This window comes from Pleurodeles waltl, chromosome 9 (genome assembly GCF_031143425.1).
Source record: "Pleurodeles waltl isolate 20211129_DDA chromosome 9, aPleWal1.hap1.20221129, whole genome shotgun sequence".
Lineage (NCBI taxonomy): Eukaryota > Metazoa > Chordata > Amphibia > Caudata > Salamandridae > Pleurodeles > Pleurodeles waltl.
In genome coordinates this window covers 94,069,032-94,088,250 of record NC_090448.1, presented here as the reverse complement: position 1 = coordinate 94,088,250, position 19,219 = coordinate 94,069,032, and the positions used below count along the sequence as shown (strand labels likewise).

General features: G+C 40.9%; 1 protein-coding gene across 5 annotated transcripts in view; it reads left to right on the top strand.

Moving 5' to 3' along the window:
- The window catches only part of ITPR1 (inositol 1,4,5-trisphosphate receptor type 1), a 1,104,774-nt gene that overhangs the window by 614,155 nt on the left and 471,400 nt on the right, over window positions 1–19,219 (top strand). For 4 of the 5 annotated variants that reach the window (XM_069206351.1, XM_069206348.1, XM_069206349.1 and 1 more), the window contains exons 30-35: window positions 825–950; window positions 3,660–3,860; window positions 4,535–4,786; window positions 6,594–6,719; window positions 17,237–17,365; window positions 18,929–18,958. In XM_069206351.1, the coding sequence (XP_069062452.1) occupies window positions 825–950; window positions 3,660–3,860; window positions 4,535–4,786; window positions 6,594–6,719; window positions 17,237–17,365; window positions 18,929–18,958 (864 nt within the window). The remainder of the gene's footprint in view (window positions 1–824; window positions 951–3,659; window positions 3,861–4,534; window positions 4,787–6,593; window positions 6,720–17,236; window positions 17,366–18,928; window positions 18,959–19,219) is intronic. The other variant, XM_069206352.1, reaches the window with a different exon arrangement.

Genomic DNA, 19,219 nt, shown 5'->3' with positions numbered 1-19,219 from the left:
GCAAATTTGGTTTCTAGTCTGTCCACGTCTTATACTTTCAGTGCCAGACCCGCTCTAAAAAAATCATTGAACACTGACCACCCATGTGTGCTGGGTAAAGACATTTTTACATGCATTCTGCACGATTTTCTCCTTAAATATCATCCTACGACAAGTACTTAATTTGGCTAAAACCTTCAGGAGCGCCAGTGACTAGCGACCACCAACCTTTTGCTATGGTCTTTACCCCTTCTAGAGGTAAGTGTGACTTCCAGTTTTGAAGTTTGGCAGGGAAACAAACAAGGGATGTAATAGGTTTGCATGAAGGTAAATAAGAGCTTCATAACATTTTATGCTGTGACCCATGTACTAGTACTTTCATGTAACTGTGCAAGATCCCAAAAGGGAGGCAAGGCATTGAGTGCCTGGGCTGTCCTGTAGCTTTTTCTTTGTACATTACAATGTTCGGTGTTAAGATGGTTATTTTCAGTACTGTATGAACCAGTGAGGTTTGCATTCTATAAATACTAATGCATACATATATGCATACATATTTAGCACTGTGCAAAGTATGCATTCATACACACTTTGAACGTCACTGTTTGTAATATTATAGCCTAGTATTAACTTTCTGCTTAACTTAGATTGTTACCTCGTATGACCTGCATTAGTACACACTAACTAAAAATACTTTTATGAAAGCTGTAAAAAATGTGTTGCCTTCAGACTGCAGGGATAGTAAATCATGTACCTGTCCAGGATACTGTCTGCTGGGAAATGTTTTGTAGCGTGTTGTCCCCTTTGATATATAACTGTCTGATATTATATATGCATGCCCCTTTTAGGCAGAGGACACCCGGATGCAGGAAATAATGAAGCTTGCCCATGAGTTTCTTCAGAATTTCTGTGCTGGCAACCAGCAAAATCAAGCCTTGCTCCACAAGCACATCAATCTATTCTTGACTCCTGGGGTAAGTGGCTGGCTGTGACAGCCAGGAGGGGGGGCATCCACCCATGGTTTTTCCTACTGCCATGCATATTCTATTGCCTCACGTGATCACTTGTAAGCAGTGCTGCTTGTGAAAATATTTGTGTGTATATACATTCTTACAATTGTGAAACTGAGAAGGAAGTCGATCAGAGCTTGCCCTCTCAGCAAACCTGTGTTTTATAACTCAGTCAAGTAGCGTTACTAGTTTATCTGTGCATCATGGTGTTCAATCAATCATTGGATTTATAAAGCGCACTACATAGCCGTGAGGGTTTCAAGGCGCGGGGGGAGGGGGAGTTGGAGTTACTGGTCGAAGAGCCAGGTCTTGAGGAGTCTTCTGAAGGTGAGTAGGTCTTGGGTCTGTCGCAGGTTGGTGGGGAGGGTGTTCCAGGTTTTGGCGGCGAGGTATGAGAAGAATTTTGTTGTGCGTGTAAGTCCTTGTTAGAGACACTAGCACTGGTGCTCAAATCTTTCAAGTAAATCTGATATCTGGATCTCAAAGAAGTAACCAATGAGGCTAACACATTTCCAGGCAAGGTCCAATGTTGTTTGCCCTCCAGAAAATCTCCAATACTTTCCATGGACTTAGTACTTAGCAGCCAGAAGAAGCAGTGGTCCAGGACACATGGCTGGTGGTGACAGGAATAAGGAAAACCTTTGAGGTGTTAAGGGTTATTGGAATTTTAGTTAATTGTCCAAGGTTGACTCTTAAATAGTGTTGTTGGTGATTAGTATCCATGACCCTCATTCTTGTCGCACCAATGTGGACGAGACAGCTGTAGTATTTGATACTGCTGGAAATGCATGAAGACCCTCATGAAGATCAACAACTGAAACTGAATCTCCTGCCTCGATATCTTGGTTGGCTCAGACATTCAGACCTAGCAGTCTGGCACCTCAGGTCCTAGAGTCCTGCATGAGGGACGTAAAATGCTCATGCATGCCTGCCAGGGTGCAAACTGGAAATGATTTGTCCGTTATTGATTCGGAATATGAACCTCCCTCGAAAGCATTTGTTCACAACATCATGTACTATTTTTTTTTGCAGCAGCCAGAATCAGCATACACTTACATTCGTTTACATGTAGCTGGAGTAGCAGCTTGCATTCAGAGCAAAGAACATTTGTCAATTTAAAATACCTGTGGTCTGTGCCTTCATAGAGGACTAGAAGTGATTCATCCACTGACACAAATGCCAGTCTGGAATCTGTACATAGTTTTGACAAGAGCCAACACACTCTTGTGGCATCTTCCTCCTGAACTGGAAAGCATAATTCTTTGCATTACTAGCACCTTTAAATTATCCTTAATTACTGCTAGGCTATGGAGTGCTGTAAAGCTATTACTCTGTTTAAGTGGCAGGTTAGAGGCCTGTTAAATATGATGGCCCTTGACATTACACATGGGGAAACTTATGGTACCTTTGGAAAACCTGAAATGATTGGATCTTACACAATTGTTTCATAACTTTACTTAAACATGTAGTTTCAAAAAGTCTAGTTTTCAGACTCTCATAGTACATAACATACTATTATATCATTCAGTCTAGGCCAGTGTTTTAAAGGTTTTGCCTTAAGCAGCAAGACTCTCTGGGGTTTGAAATTAGTTGTCCTGAGTCCAAAGCTGATGAAGGGCTAGCTGCTGATGGGCCTATGCTGGTAACCCGCCAAGTTCCTTTAGTTTCTGATGTTTGCACTAAACCGCATTTAACCTAGTTGGAGATTTTGTCTTAGGCCTGCAGACCAATGTTTTCTCGGTTACCAAGATTTGAAGGTGAGCACTTGAAGTATCGAATAGCCTGTAGGATGCACAGGTTTGCAGCCACCTTTGTGTCTAGGATGCAAATAGTACAGCATATTCTTATGAGCTACCTTTTCTCCTCTTCCCCAGTCTGGGATGTTTTTTTCTTGAGTCCAGGTTTCGTCCCTCGATCTATTCCGACCTGTAGTTGCACAGATGATCCATTCCTCCTCCTTCTAAACTTATCTTCCAGCAGAATAATTCTGTACTCTGACCCATTTCGTGCCTGGAGTCAGTTCTCTTGTTGCACTTCTGCCCCCTCTTCGGTGGGTGGCTGTTCTCCACATGTGCTTAACCTAAAGTTTGACACAAGTGGTCAAAATAACTTGTGCTCATTTCATAAAATAGTGTAGGAAATCTAGAATAAAAGGTAAAATAAATTTGAAGTATCTCAGGATGAAAATGTATGCTTTACGCTAAGAAAAGGTATCACTGTTGGTGAGCAGTAGGATTGCGGGTATGAGAACATATGGTGATGGGTGTTCATTGTACCAAATATACACAAACTGTCCTGTGCCGAGTGGCCAGCCTCTTTTGTGAACTCAGGTTTTATGATCCAGTTTTTTTGCATGGTTAGTATTGGTTAGTAGTATTTTCCTAAGTAGTGCATTGACTACTACACCCTCCTGTTCTTGTGATGTATGGTGGGATCCTTCTTAGCAGGCACCCTCGAAGCAAAGCTTCCTCAATAGGGTGTATTTATGCTTAGCTACTAAATGGCTTGCTCTGTTCTTGGGGCTCTGAAGTTTGGCTGAGAGCTCAAGTGGACAGTTGAGTATAAACTGCACTGAGAAATGTATCTCATCTTTGAACAGAAGCATGATTTCACTGTCAAAAATTGAATGAAGGGCTTGAGCATCTGATGCATATTTTCTCTATCCATCCTTAGATTCTGGAGGCTGTCACTATGCAGCACATCTTCATGAATAATTACCAGCTAAGCAGTGAGATAAATGAGCGGGTCGTGCAGCACTTTGTACATTGCATTGAGACTCATGGCCGCAACGTCCATTACATCAAGTTCCTCCAGACCATTGTCAAAGCAGAAGGCAAATTCATCAAGAAGTGTCAGGACATAGTGATGGCTGAGGTATGACCCCATTACACCTGTTGCCTAGTGGTGGCTAAGGAGTTAAAGTTGTGAAGAAGCCAGCGAGGTGGAAACTACCTAATGTGGCAATCATTTGAAGAGAACACATCTCCCACTAATGCAGCCTTTACAGTGCAGAGGCCAGCGACTATAGGTGAAATGCCATGCAGGCAGTGTGGCTTTGTTTAAAGCTTTCCAGCCTGTCTCTGTGAGTTTTTGAGTGGATTGTCTGGCTGTATGTTCTACTGATGCTTCCTGGTTATCAATTTATAAACTCTTCTGAAACATTTGTGTACAATGTAATATGGTGGGTCCCAAATGCTGTACTTTGATCCTTAACCTTCTGATGGTTTTCATTAAAGAACATTTGCTCTTGGCTACTGTGGATAGCTGCTGAAATGTCCAGGGCACACTTTTGTCTGCATTGTAAATATCACGAGCTGCACCTTCTGATTTCCATCCACCATTGCTTGTATAAGTTGCAATTTGCCCCCCCACCACAGAGTATATGTGAAGAAATATACTCACTTTATGGCCATATGGTGATGCATTTGGGTATTTCAGTAGGGGGTACTTTTAAATAGTTTAAGTTTTTGAATGGAAACTGTCGATCTGTGCCAGTTTTAAGTATATTCTAGTTACTTTCCTTTGCTTGTCTGTACTTTTTTTGGCAGCTAGTCAATGCTGGCGAGGACGTTCTGGTGTTCTACAATGATAGAGCATCTTTTCAGACACTGGTACAGATGATGAGGTCGGAGCGTGACCGTATGGATGAGAACAGCGCTCTCATGTACCACATTCATCTAGTAGAGCTTCTAGCAGTGTGCACTGAAGGGAAGAATGTGTACACAGAAATAAAGTGCAACTCTCTACTCCCTCTGGATGACATAGTGAGAGTAACAACCCATGAAGACTGTATCCCCGAGGTGAGATGTGCTGCAAAAGTTGTATGTGATGTAGTGCTACCGTGGGACATCCAACAGGGGAATGATGAGTTCGGGGGCGCAGGGACAACCTGGGAGAGTAAAATTACCCAATGAGAAGAATTTCATGAGAAAATTCGAGGCCCACTGTAGAAAAACAGCAATGAAAGTGAGTGAGTTACTAATGATGTGTTTTGTCGGGCATGAGTAACTACAACAAGCAGGTGGAAAAAATGATGTCCACTTCCAAGACTGCCTTGGCAAAGGAAATAACTGGCAATAGATCAGTGTTTGGAAGTGGTGAATGATCCGTTGGAATAAGTGCCTGGAAGATGGTAATTATAGATCTGCTCAGTAGGTAGGACTACTGGAGAATGACCAATCATAGAAAATTCTTGGGGGAGTCGTGATAAAACGGACAGGGCAGTGACAGGGGAGGGGTGTGGGCCAAGCAGTAGTTTTCCTTGGAGTGGGGATCTCATGAAAAACCATTCTTCTCCAAGGAGGTCGCTAGCATATCAGAGGATAGATTATTGTGGGAGTAACACTTTTGTTTCTCCACTGACTTGCTGCAGTGAGCTCTACTTTTGAGAAATGGAATCCATTTATTGGGTTTGAGTTGAAGCACTGTTCTCCTGCGTTTAATTTCAATACCGGCCCATATTTAAAAAAAAAAAAAAAAAAAGAAGGGACTAACTTTGTTTTTACATTGGTGTGAGCATAGATGGGTAAATGACAAAAAGGAAAATATGATTTCTTTGCATGCAGCTGTCCCGAGAGAGGCATTCTCAATTCACTGAGAAGGTAAACATCTGTAAATCTTTCAACTTGTACCCCAGATTGCCTTGTGGTGCGGTGAGTGTAAAGATGCTCATAGAAGATCACCATTATACAACTCGCAGGGAGGGTACTGTTGCCTTGATGTCTTAGCGTCACTAGCTTCCGGTGCGCCCCATTACTTTTTTTTATCCGGTTTCTTTTTTTCTCTCTCTTTTTTTCTTTTCTTTTCAGTGACTCCATGTCTTTTTTCAGGTCGCATGTTCAGTGTGACTCCGAGCTTTTAGCGCTCAGTCCTCCGATTTATCTTAAAAACTGTATGGAGTTAGCTTCTAGCTCCACAGTAGTATCAACTAGCATTATTTACTGCCATAATGTGACATTTTTGCCTAGAATTCATGGAACAGATTAAAAGGATTGCAAGTGAGGGATTACAACTCTCTCCACAACAGTTCCATTAGAGTTCATCTGCCTCTGCTTGCATATTCTTCACATAGCCAGCAGTCCAGGATTTCCTCAGGGCCTTCTATACAAGCACAACGCCATACATCATAGTTGGCATTAAATATAGTGTTTTTTTTATTTTATCTAATGCAACTTCTTTTGAGACAATCCTCAGCAGTTTAAAATACTTAATGTGAAAGACTGCGTTTATTGTGATAATCATTTGAGCCACCAGAGTGGGATGAGTCCTGATTTTATCTGAAGAGCCACATACCATGCTTTGTGATGTGCAGAATCTTGGCAAAGATGGTGCTTGGGTTTGGGATTCGTGTAGGTCAGTACTATGTGGTCAAAAGTTCAAATGAGTGCAACAAATGCCCTCTTTCCAAGGCTTCAAGACATTACTTGTTAACGTGTTTTTACTGAATCCCCAGCCTGACCCGGAGTAGTATTCAAATAACATGTGAATCTATAAAAGAACAGTGTTGGATTACCATTTTCCCTATGTTAATATTTTTCTCCCTAAATAATTTTGTCTTGTAAAGCATTATAAAAGAACAGTTTCAGTATTTTATTACTCATTGCGCAGGTAAAAATTGCTTACATCAATTTCCTGAACCATTGCTATGTGGACACGGAGGTTGAAATGAAGGAGATCTACACCAGTAACCACATGTGGAAACTCTTCGAAAACTTCCTAGTTGACATCTGCCGGGTAAGTTCTTAAAGAAAAAGGATCTTGTATTCAAAATATAAGAACTGTTGAGTCATGTTCACAGTGCAACAGTTCAGTTTTGTTTGCTGAAAGGAGTATGATGATGCTACTACATGACACCATAGGATGTTACAACCCTAGTGTGTTTGGAACCTGGAAGCTTTCAGTCCCACTCTAAATTTTGGGGCTGGGGTTATGCTTTGAGGTGGGCGGGGGGAGGGTTAGTCAGATCTTGGTTGTGGAGATAAAAATATCGGAATCACAGCCTTATTAGTTTGAAGTATGGATTTCAGTATATTTATAAACTGAAAAATTGAAAAACAGTGCACAATATCAGTTTAATGGTACATTGTACAAATTTAAACAAGCATTGGCAAAGTCAGTAGGTTGCACCTTCGTTTTTAGGTTGAGCGTAAGCGTTCAACCTTGTGTATACTTTAAGTATACTTCTTATGGCTTAAAGCAATTTATTTTGTTGCTTGAGGTGTCCTTTAAAAATTCTTGCTCGACAGTTTTCATTTCTGCCTTTCTCCCACCTTTTTCTGTTTCAGAGCAGTGACCAACTACTGTATTATTCTACTTTGACTTCTTTATCTGTTGCTGTGCTGGACTATTTTTGTAATTTCTTTGGTGCTCCCCTTTGACGGTGGGTGTTTTAGGCTTGTAGCTGCCTGCGTTTTATTGCAGCATTCGATTCCTCCTATCTCCTCCCATGTCGCTGACATTTGTTTTGGATTTATTCCAGTGCTGTCCAAGTTTAGCTCTGCCTCCTAAAATAAGCTTCTTTTAGAAAAGAAACACCCAGTCATTTAGCTCACTGCTCACGAAATCTGCAATATTCCCTTTCTGGTAGACTGTAGCTAAGCCTAGAAGCAATGATGTGAAACTTGCTTGGCCTTGCATCGTATCACGAGTCCCTTTCCAGGGGCCCTCCCTCCCTGCCAGCACTCATGACATCGCACACACGGCATTGCTTATCTGTGTTTGTTGGGCCATAAATCTTCTCCGGCTGCTCTGCTCATTGAAATGCGAGGCACAAATGCTTGCAAGACTTTTCATTCGGTTCAAATAAAAAGAAAAAACGTGTCCAGCCTTCTTTTCCAATTTCTGATCAGATTTCTGATGTCAGTAGTCACCAGTGACCACCAAAACACTGCAGGAAAATATTAAATTATAAGAAAGGGTTGGCCAATTTATGTGACAAAGTCCTGTTCTAAATTTACAATGCCAATAGCTCTAACTCAAATTGTGAGATCTATTGCAATGTAAATGCTGGTGTCTTTTCTATCCGGCCTTAATAACTGTATTGTAAATAGTAGAAAAATTATGTTTGTTTTAAATGTTATAAACTGTTATATTGTGATGTATGTTGAATTAATATCCCAGGGTTTCAAACTTGTGGTTTGTATGGCATTGTATTGGAGTGTAGTAATGTTTAGTTAGTAAAGTGCCACTGCACCTCCTGCACCATTCAAACATGCCCCTTTTAACCTCAAGCTAACTACACTTGTAACTGGCTGTTCAGAAGTAAAATTTACTACTTTGTGTTTAGTGGGGTTCCTAGAGCTTAGGTTCCGGTGCCACTTCACCTGATGCACCATTCAAATAATGACCCTAATGCACTTGACTCCCTGTTTAGTGGTAAAATGCTGCATCATTTGGTGCTTAGAGCAGTTCTGACATCTTTTGTTTCTGGTGCCCTGCACCATTTAAGTAATGGTCTTAGTGCCTGCAAGATAACTTAACTTGTAACTACCTGATTAGTAGTAAAGTTTAGCAATAATCTGTGTTTAAAGGGGTTCTGACACCATGTGGCCCCAGTGCCACTGCATCTGCTGCACCATTCAATTCCTGACCCTAATGCCTGCAAGGTAACTGCACTTGTGACTGCCTGTTTGTCACTGAGAGAATAACAATTTGAAATAAAACATCGCTCAACTATACAAATGACTTCTTTTAAAATGAGTGATAATGTAAGAAACAAACACACAATTTTAATAGTTACAACTGTTATTCTTCAGACAAGTAATTAAGTAATGAAAAGCACAACATAGAGCCCACTCGATACTTGCTTTACATCTGCACTCGATACTCCATTGCAAGATGACTGACATGTTTATGCACATTTCAACGCAAATTGACTTAAGTTCATCTTTTCACGTACAAATACTAACAAGTAACCAATCACCAAAAAATGGGAGGTGTATTTCTGCCACGCTCCATGAGAGGGCAAAGGCTGAGCAGAAGAGCAAGAAGTGACCTGCTAGCCAATGAAGAGAGAGAGCAAGTACATTCAAGCGATGTCAGCGTGACGTTTGAATGAACAAACTGGAAGTTCAGGTAAGTAAGGGGTTGGCTTTAAGTCCCTTTAAAGACATTTTGGTACCAAAAGACTTTATATGATATTTAAAATAATCCATGCCACACCTCAGTGCTTACATTCTGACCTCTACTTGCATCGTTCTGCTTTTGAAGTAGAGGAAACTTGAGGTACTTAAGTTAAACAGCCCTGTCTAAAACCAGTGCCTTCATTAAAGGTATGCTCTTTTCTAAAAGGTAGCCCACTTAGTAGAAAAAACAGTAAATGCAGAAATGTTACACATGAGGCAGTCGTATGAGTAAATAGCGTAGAAATCCATGGACTTTTACCAGAAACGTGAAGGGTTCAGTCCACTGGGTTTAGATGCTTTTAACTAAACCTGATAGGCGCGTTTCAGCTCCGAATTTGTTTTAGGCTGACTTACTTGTTGCTTCACCGGTGTGCCCTCTCAGATCTTGAAGTTCATCATCCTTGTGCATATGTATGTCATGGAGTTAAACACAACATTGATGCCGACATATCAAGTCTGCTGCCTTTATTTCCATTGACTTGTGAAACTCCAGTATAATTTTTGCTGGCAATGTTTGCATAGAAGAAGCAAAGGTCTTGCTGGAGGCATTTGCAAATGTGAGCTTCCTCCTCTTCTGGGTGAACAGGCCTGCTTCAAGATGAGATGCAGCCAGCTGCCTTTTTGTTTTTAGAGGGATTTCGAGCCCTTGTGGGCCAATCGCAGCACATAATAATGTTAGTCTCGTAAGCAGAATCCTTATTGCTGAAACAGTCACTTGTCATTCAGTAAGACGTTTTGGCCCGGTTGGTCAATTCCCTAGAGTAAGAAGTGGATAGAGCATGCAGGGCAGATTTTTGTAACTGGTTTCGCTTCATGTGTGGATACACTCATTCTGGAACCTCTGGTGACTCTTTGAACATTCGGTTTACTGTTGCACATAAGCTGGGAGGTTCCTAAATTGGAGAATAATACAAGATGATGGTATTCTGTGCTTAGTGAACCATAATGAAATGTATTAGACCTCTGGAGCTCTTGATGGCTGCAGGCTGGTCTGAGGTGTTGGGTGTTAATTACGGAGTGCTTCTAAATGGAGGAAGGTGATTAGGAGTGATATCAGTACCTTCCAGGAAAGTCTTACTAATAGCTCAGTTAAGATGTGCCTCCTAACGGTCAGAGGCAGTGATTGAGGTTGCTTGGAGATGTCGACCCAACTGATACATAGCTCAAAAGTCTTATGTTGGAATACAGCAAATATGTTTGTAAAAAATTTACTTCTTGCAAAATGTGTCTGAGGTAAGGGGATTAGAAACTCAGAAAAAGCTGATTTTGGCAAATGACCTTAATTGCTACACTGAAGCAATTACATGGTACTGAGAATTACAAACTTAATTTAGGGAAGAAGCTAATCACAAAGATTTGAAACACCGTACCAGGGGAAATAATGTCTGGGTACTTGGCCTCTAGTAGTAAACTGAAGGAAACCGAGGTTTCTTTAGGAATTCCTGTAATTGTGTTGGCAGTTGAGGTTGATTTCTCTTTACACCCAGACAGTGGCCTGAGCCAGTACTTTGAATGATCATGTTGTGCTTGTAATTGTCTGGGATTAGGTCTGACATTTATCAAGAATACTTTCAGTACATACTTCAATACTTCAACCTGCAAATTCTTCCCCTTTTGAGTGCTCCAGGTGTCAGACTGATTCCAGAAACGTTTTCCAGTATCTGTCCCTGCAGGTTGGAGCACTGTCTTCAGAAATGGTGTTCCTGTGACATCACTGAATTGATAAAGTGCCCCTGTTGTGAATTCTGTTTAGTTTTATTGGGAATCGAGAGTTCACTTAGTCATCTGGCTTGCAGGCCTGTGCTCCAGTCACCTAGTGACGTTTAACCTACTTAGCCTGCTCAGTGTTAGCAAATTAATTTAATTATTTCTTCTAAGATGACTGCTATGTTTATAGTTAGGAAAATGTTTTAATCTCTCGTTATTGGTGCCATTCTGTGAAGGCGTCACTATCAGCGTTAAAGGCAAGTGATATACATAGGTATTCACATCATGTACATTTCTCACTTAGGTGTGACAGGAACATAATGTACTTTTGGAGGGAATTGTTTCTATAATTGTTCCCCCAAGCATGCCTTCTTATCTATTGTTTGAGAACATAAATGCGTCCGGGGTCCTACAAGATCTGTATAAATGCATCTCACGCAGACAAGGTTGTCAGAGGGATTCCTACCAGATGCCGTCAACACTATGCTACACATCGCCTTGATGCAGACAGAGCTTTCATGTCCCTGCGGAGAATGATCTAGAGACCTCATCCTAAGGTAACAAGGGTTAGGGGACGCTTCTCATGGACACCATACTGGCAGATTAGGTTCAACACACCTAGCTCTCTTTAGGTTAGAGATTAGGTTCTTCATGCTATGGTATTAGGGCCTATTTTATATCTCATGCTAGTGCAAGATGGTGGGGGTCTTTATATTCAGGACTCTCGTCCAGCTTTTGCCTTCCTCCCGAAGTTGTTTTGTTGGCAAGATGAAAGGGAAATCAGCACACAATAGAACTTTAGAACTTTATAGAGGTGGTTCATTTTGTGATTCAAAATGTTATGCCCTGTGGAAGTTCCCTGTTGGCCAAGGCATAAGGGCTCATTCCTCTAAGGCCAAGGCTTCTACCTTTGCACTGGTGAGAGGTGTGCCAGTGACAGAAGTCTGCAAAGGGACAGCCTGGGAGGCTCTCCATACTTTTACAAAGCTTTACTGCTTGAACTCTGAAGTGTGGATGGAAGGCCATGTTACCTACTCGGTTCTTCAAAACGTTTTGGTTTAACTATCCATTCTTCTGGCTCTCTACTGCTTTCTGAATCGATTCAAAAGGTGAGGAATCTTTGGGCGGAAGTATCCATCAGAGGAAAGGTACTTACCTTCAGTAGTGATCCTTCTGGTGGGTACTCTAACCACAGACTACTCACCGACTCTCCTTCCTCTTTGTTGCATAGCTGGTTGTTACAGAGTAACTCGCTCATTTGACTAAGAATAAATATTTTCATGTACTGCACCTGTCATCATGATGTTCTCATTCTTTTTACATAAAAAAAAAATGAATGGGACACTCTTGTTAGCATGCTAAGGGAGGCATTTTATGGATCAAGTGAGGTTGCAGGTAATCTGCTTCCAGCACCAAAGTGTAGCCAGTGCCCTGTACTAGTGTGGAGTTCTATTGGCAGAGTTTCCAGATTCAGTCTGTGATATCCAAAAGGTGGGGAATGCAGGTTGAAAGAGTATCCACCAGAAAGATATCTACTCAATGCAAACAATATTTACATCTTCTCTAGATTGGTAAGAAGCTTTTGTTTTACTTAGGTTATTGTTTTGAAACTAAGACGCTACACTTGATGTTTCATGTGAATTGAAAATAAATGAGACGAATGTCCCAAAATGGCATTTTACAGTAGCTAAATACTATGCATTTCATACACTTAATCTAAATGGAAGTTGGTGTTGTCATGAGAATATTACTTGATTGAGCCTGTGTGTTATAATGTTGGACACCGTTGCTCTGCCTTACTTCTAGCTTGGCATAGAATTCATATTGAGCTGTTGGCGGAAGGGGAAGGTGTGTTTTCCAGGATCCTTGATGTTCCATTATTTATAATGAAACCTTTAGTGTGGAACGAATGCTGCTGAGTTTGGGCAACCAATGCTTTCTTCTGAGAAGAGTTTGTGCTTCCAGCTGGATGTAATGTTTTTGGAATGTAGAAATAAGTGTGTATAACTTACATGCGTTTAGTAGTGTCCTGGATGCCAAGATTGGAGAGTTGGTACTGTATAAACTTTTTAACATACCTCAATCAGTCTGAGTATTGACTACCAATTTAGGGGATTCTTGAAAAGTATTTACAATTAGTTTGCATTTGGAAGTGCTGGTGTAATGGGGTTGAGATGCACGTGAGGGTGTGCATCGGTCGATCATATGGAAGGAGCATTTTTTGTTGAAGAGAATGATCATACTTTAATAACAGTAAAATATGGAGCATTGGCAGGTGCTGTCTACTTTGTGGACTTGAAACCCTGTCCTGTCAGTGCTAATTCTTACAATGAAGTTAGTTATTTATAGCTACATATAACAGAAATTAAAATTAACATTTTAAAGTAACCGGGAATCATCATCATCATTTAACTTTATTTGGTAAGTAAAAACAAACCATAAAAGTACAGAACACAACAAGAAACTTTTAAAAACAAGGGAACACTAAGGACAAAAGCACAATAAAGAGATTAAGAAAGAATAAGAAAAGAAATTTAAAAATCAAGCAAAATGAGCAACAGAATGAACACCTCTTAATGATGAAAAAAGTCCACTCAACAGAAAACAGTTCCAAAAATCAATAAATAGTCAATGATATAGTAAAGCAGTATCAATGTCCTGCAAGATAAAAGTTAAATTCATGTATCCAAATCAATAAATATACATAACTGGATCTAAGAATTGGTTACCCAGTCTTGTTCCTTAAAATTGCTAATCTCATCTACCAAAAAATAAATGAATTTTTTTTTTTTGAGAGTGATAAAACTATCTGGACGGGTGAATCACATCTTTAAGTTCTCTCAGCTTAAAAACAAAAGGCAGTTTCCATAGATCAATAAATAGTCAGTAATATAGTGAACCATTATCAATGTCCTACAAGATGGAGACTAAAATCATGCGTCCAAATTCTATAAATATACAAAAATAAAATTATGCATTGGCTACCCAGACTTGTTCCTTAAAATTGCTGATCTGAACCGCCAGATTGATTCAAGAAATTTTGCCACTGGTAAAACTATCTGGACAGATGAGTCACATTTTAAAATTCTCTCAGCATGCAAACAAGATCTGGCCCCTATTTGTTTGCAAAGCGGAATGAGCCAGAGAACTCTTTGTTTATGATAAGCATGACAATGAAAAAGAACATGTGAAACAGATGCTTCACTTTTGCAACCCATCGGGCAGAATTTAGAGCTATTGATGGAACTGGACCATTTGTACGTTAGAGAACACCGAGGGAGAGACCCAATTCTGAACCTAATAAAAAGGGCACGAGCAAATGGAGATAACGCAGCATCCATAAAAGGCTCAAATTCATAATGGCATTTTACAGATAGGAAGTTGTCGGACATAGACAGCGGGACAGAACTGGCAAATTGGCCAATCTGGACATCATGCCAAAAGGCATCCTTTAGCAGCTGTGCGGCATTTTTAGGAATGGAAGTGGGATCCTGCCAATAAGACCCTAAGCCGAGCTGGGTAAAAGATCGTTCTACAAAAACACACCATTTTATTTTGCTAGTAGAATCGCGACCCACCAAATTAAGAAGCCCACAACGAAAAGGAGTTAGAGCATCTGTTGTCCATAACCGGATCCAAAACAACAGAGGCCTTAAAGTGGCAATTTGCGAAATTGAAAAGAGGTTTAGGTCCATTCGGATGGGCAGTGATGGTGTGCTACAGGGAAACTTTAACAGCATTTTTAGAAACTGATTTTCTGCCCTTGCCAAATTCGCCAAGTTGCAGTGGCCCCAAAGTTCGGCGCCATATAGGGCACCCCCCTAGCTTGAGATTTGTATATTTCGAGGGCAGGGGACATTGCAAAATTAGGAGAACCGGGAATCCCTTCGCACCTTCTGGTGCCTAGAGCCCCAAAGAGTTTTATAGGTCTTACAGTGCAAGTCGCTAGCTATTTAGGACAATTTTGGTTAACAGTTCAGTCTTTGGTATTTTCAGTGGGCTTTTTTTTAGATCGCATGCAAAGATTTTATGAGATCCAGTGTTTAATCGTTACATAAAAATAGTTTGTCATTTGAACTTAGATTTCTTTCATTTAGAAGTCCATTTGTACTTGCACCCCATCAATATTTATTTATATATTGATTACAATGGACTTTTTCAATTGTATCATTATTAAATAACGATTTGCTTCAGTTAATTAACTGAATAGTCTTTTGGAAAGAAAGTTTTTTTTTTTTTTTTTCCGATAGATTAAATAGGCCAATTAAAACACCAAAAAATACAGACCCAGCATTTTCTGACTCCTGACGCAATTTCACCAGTAGTCTTATTGATGTGTTATTTATTTTTTCCAATCTTCGGGAGTATCCACAGTCCCATCTGTGACTCATTAGCAGCCAGCATGCCAACTGTTTTATTATTTGACGTTCTGAGAGGTTTTTTGGGTGATTTGACTTTGATTGCTAAGGCTCTTGGTCAGTTGTAAGCCTTGCAACTTTTCTGATGGCCGCACGATCATAAACATTTTCAAGGAATGCCACTTAATGACTCTTAGAGGCTCTATATAATCCCAGAGAAAAGGATGTGTTCTATAGTTCTTCTCAGCACGAAGTTTAGGAGTGGGTGAGGTTGGGAGGTTGGGGGAAGAGCAGCGGGGTGGAGGGCAGTCATTCTTTTTACAGTTTTTCGCCTCTGTTTCACGGATTAGGGTTGGGGAATTCTGTTGGTCTCAGACTGTAGCAATGTTACCTCTTTTTGTATGTCTGACATAAATGTTGAAGCCTGCGGATTACAATTTATCTGACGAGGTTGTGGCAGAAGTACATATCTCTACTGACATGTAGCTAGATGAGGTTCTCCATACTCGGACCATTTGGAACGTCTTTGTAGTTGATGATGAGAGGCTTCTTCTTGACTTGTTACATAGAGATAATATCTTCTTGAGGAATGCTGGTGACTAATCCCTCAGTTTCATGCATTGCAATTTCTGAAATGTTCATAGGTTTACAAAATGAAAGCTTTGACCAGTTCCATATAACGCAGCTCTGCGATATCTGTCTGTATAACTATGGTGTAAAGAATCTCAATCTGTAATCAGTTTCTGGTGGTAGCAAATTTAGTGAGGCAAGCAAGTGAATTATAATTCCTGTTGGTACCTCGACCCTTAGTGGAATCCTGGTTCCTCTAACCACACCTTCCTGCCCCATGTCCTTGTTTGGCATCACAGGGACCAAAAGCAGAGGTGAGTTGAAATAATGCCAGACCTTGAGTCACACTTCTCCCTCTGTATGCCCATCATTTCCTCTCAGTATCTCAATTCTCATGTTTGTGAGAATAAGAAGGGCATTTGCTGTCACACTTGCTGTAAGAACTTCCAGTGTTTGCCTTTGACCAAGATGGTGAACCCTCCCTGCCACTGGCCCCTGAGATGGAAACTAATCACTTCCCCAATTGTGCACAAGGGTTGTACTGGTTTAATAGAGGGGGGTTTAATAGTGGGTGGTCTTTCTTGAGTAAACTGCGTTGAAAGTAATTTCTCCCAGCTTCAACAGTTTTTTTTTTAAACATTCTTTATAGATTTGTAAAACACATGTTTATAGCTTGTGCATCAGCAAATATTGGTACAGTAGGTATGAAGATACATGATAAACTGAGCACTCTCCCAATGTGTGACAATCTTTAATAGATGAGTTTCAGCATGCGTAGAGCTACTCAGCAGTTATGGAATAGTTAAGCCAAGCTCCCCATACTTCTACCTGCTTCTCCAGGCAACCCCTCAATTTATATGCAAATTTCTCTGCCTAGGTGCAGTAGTCGATTTCCCCAAGTCCATTCAGTCACTGGTTGGGCCAACTTGGATCTCTAGAACAGGACCCTTTTTTTTTTTTTTTTTTTTTTTTCTTTACTATGAAGAAACTCCTAGCACCAGCAATCTACTGTGTAGCTTGCAGCCCTGCCCCCCCCCCCCCCAATACCAACCCATTCATCCGTCAGACCCAGTAACACCATTTTGGGCTCTGGCTCTGTTTGTGCATGATCTGCAAGAAAGTGTTGCATATTCTAGCTAAGACAAACCACATAATATGGCTACTTAAATGCAGTTGCAGTCCCATATGCTTTTGGCATGTCTGTCCTCCAGTCACCACTCCTTTCCCATCTCTAGTCAACTGAAAGGAGTTGGGAATTTGTCAGCCTCATGACCGGTTTGCTCCTGCTTTAAGTGTGTGCAGCCAACTAAGAGCAAAAGGGCACATTGTCACAGCCTTTTCCCTTTCTCTCCCTGTGTCCTTGTCTGAATTTCAAGCACTGCGCTCCATCGTACCTCACCGGATATAAAGTATTAGGGGGAAGTTGGCCGCCAAACAGGGACTGCTGAATGAACTTTAAGAAGTCCTTTTCAATATTTGCCCTTCTTTGCAGGTCTGCAACAACACAAGTGACCGGAAGCACGCTGACATAATTCTGGAGCAATACGTGACTGAAACCGTGATGAGCATCGTGAACACTTTCTTCAGTTCACCCTTTTCTGACCAGAGCACCACATTGCAAGTATGAACTGGTCTTGAGTTCTGCTACCTACATCACAGTCTAAGTGAAAATATTGTTTGTATTCAGTTTTAGCTTTAAATTGTGGATGCAACATTTAACTGTGTAATTGCTTTACAAATAAAACGTCTGGCTCTTTTTCTGTAGAACTAAAAAGGATTGTAGTTATGTCTGTTTAATGTCTTTTTGAGTTTGGCCTATTACATTTCCTTTGTGACCCCTTTATGCAATAATCCTCAGCTTCTCACTCATCTTGATATTATGAAGAGAGTTTAATGTTGAGCTAGAGTGTCTAGGAGTGAATGCCAGTGTTTCATTGAAGGTGGTAAACATTTTCTCATTCTTTCCCACATCAGTATTAGATAGCTTTTTTTAGGTTATTCTGTTTCAGCTGCCCCTATTGTAGATCTATTTTGCTCCAGAAGCTGTAGAAAATCGTCCCAAAATATTTGTGAAGGTGTGACGAGCAGGATTGTGATGAACATCAGTTACTGAAATAATAGTCTTGTATATAGGATATTGAAAGTGAAATGTTAGGATCTGGAGAGATGTCATTTTTTTCCAAGACAAGCAAGCAAACGAGTGACCAGAATATGAGAAAGCAGTGTGGGTAGGACAAAAGTGACAGAAGTGCATGATGGTAATTAAAATAGGAGTTGTTATGGCGAAGAAGCGTTGCCCCACTTCTGATAGCCAGCAGATGGAGAAAAAAAATGAAAACAATTATTTTATTTTCCAAAGTGAGTGGAGGCTGACCTTGAGTCTAGGGCAAGGTTGGTGCCATCATCTATGGAGGATAAGTGGTGAGCACTATAAGTGCGCATGTCGGTTTGGCCGGCTGTCCGAGCCTGCCCAAACCAACATGCGCACTTAGATTTCTCCAACCTGAGCTGTTTTGACCATCTGGGAGGAGAAGAGGCACAGCCTCCCTGTCTCTATGTGAGTGGCATGACTACTCGCTCCGACCAATCCAGGAGCTTCTCTCTTGCTGGGTAATAGCATTACCAGCATGAGAGCAACGTCTGGATTGGGTGGGCAGCCTGTGCAATGTGGCCCATAGACTGACAGGAGCATAGGTGCACCAAGGTGGCAAGCTGCAGGGAAGTACTTTAATTTTTTTATTTCGCCTCCCACACTGCCCCACCACTTTGTATTGGCAGCAGTCGCTACTGTGGAGGAGGCTAATGGTAAAGAAACCTTAGAGGTAGGAGGTAATTGTTTGTATAACGGGCCTGCCCCGCATACCTTAAAAACCTTGCTCATAATGTGTGGTTGGAGTTTAGGGAGAAGGGGCTCATGCAGTTAATGAGCTGAAAGTCAAGTAGTAATATTTTAAGTCAAGAAGCATGGTTGGTAGTAAGAAAATGCCATGTAGCTAGGATATGAGAAATTATTTTTAGACATGAGGGTGACTGGGACACGTCTCAAGCATACAATCCCATAAGGTTGCTCCTCAGAATAAATTAAAAGAACCCTGTTGCTGTAAGCAGTTGAAGTCATTTATCTGTTCATTCCCTTCCACAGTTAGGACACTTATTAAATAATTGTGATGTATTTTTCTTGTAGCAGCCTTTGATGTCGACCAAGGTGGTAGAGGTATTTTGAGTGATTTCTTGAGTCACTTTGGGTGTTTGCACAGGGATCGAGAAATCAATTTCACTAAGGATACGTGGTGTACGGGTGTTCTTGCCGAAATCCTGTTGTGGAAGTATGTTCTAAGGGTGGGAGAGTATATACTGTAAGTACTTGGTTATTGACAAATTAGATAGAGAAGGTGGTTGTGGTTTGCATGGAAGGCAGGTTTGCTTGCATTTAAATCTTTTGACAGGCACTGGGAGAAAGGAACTTCACTTGAAG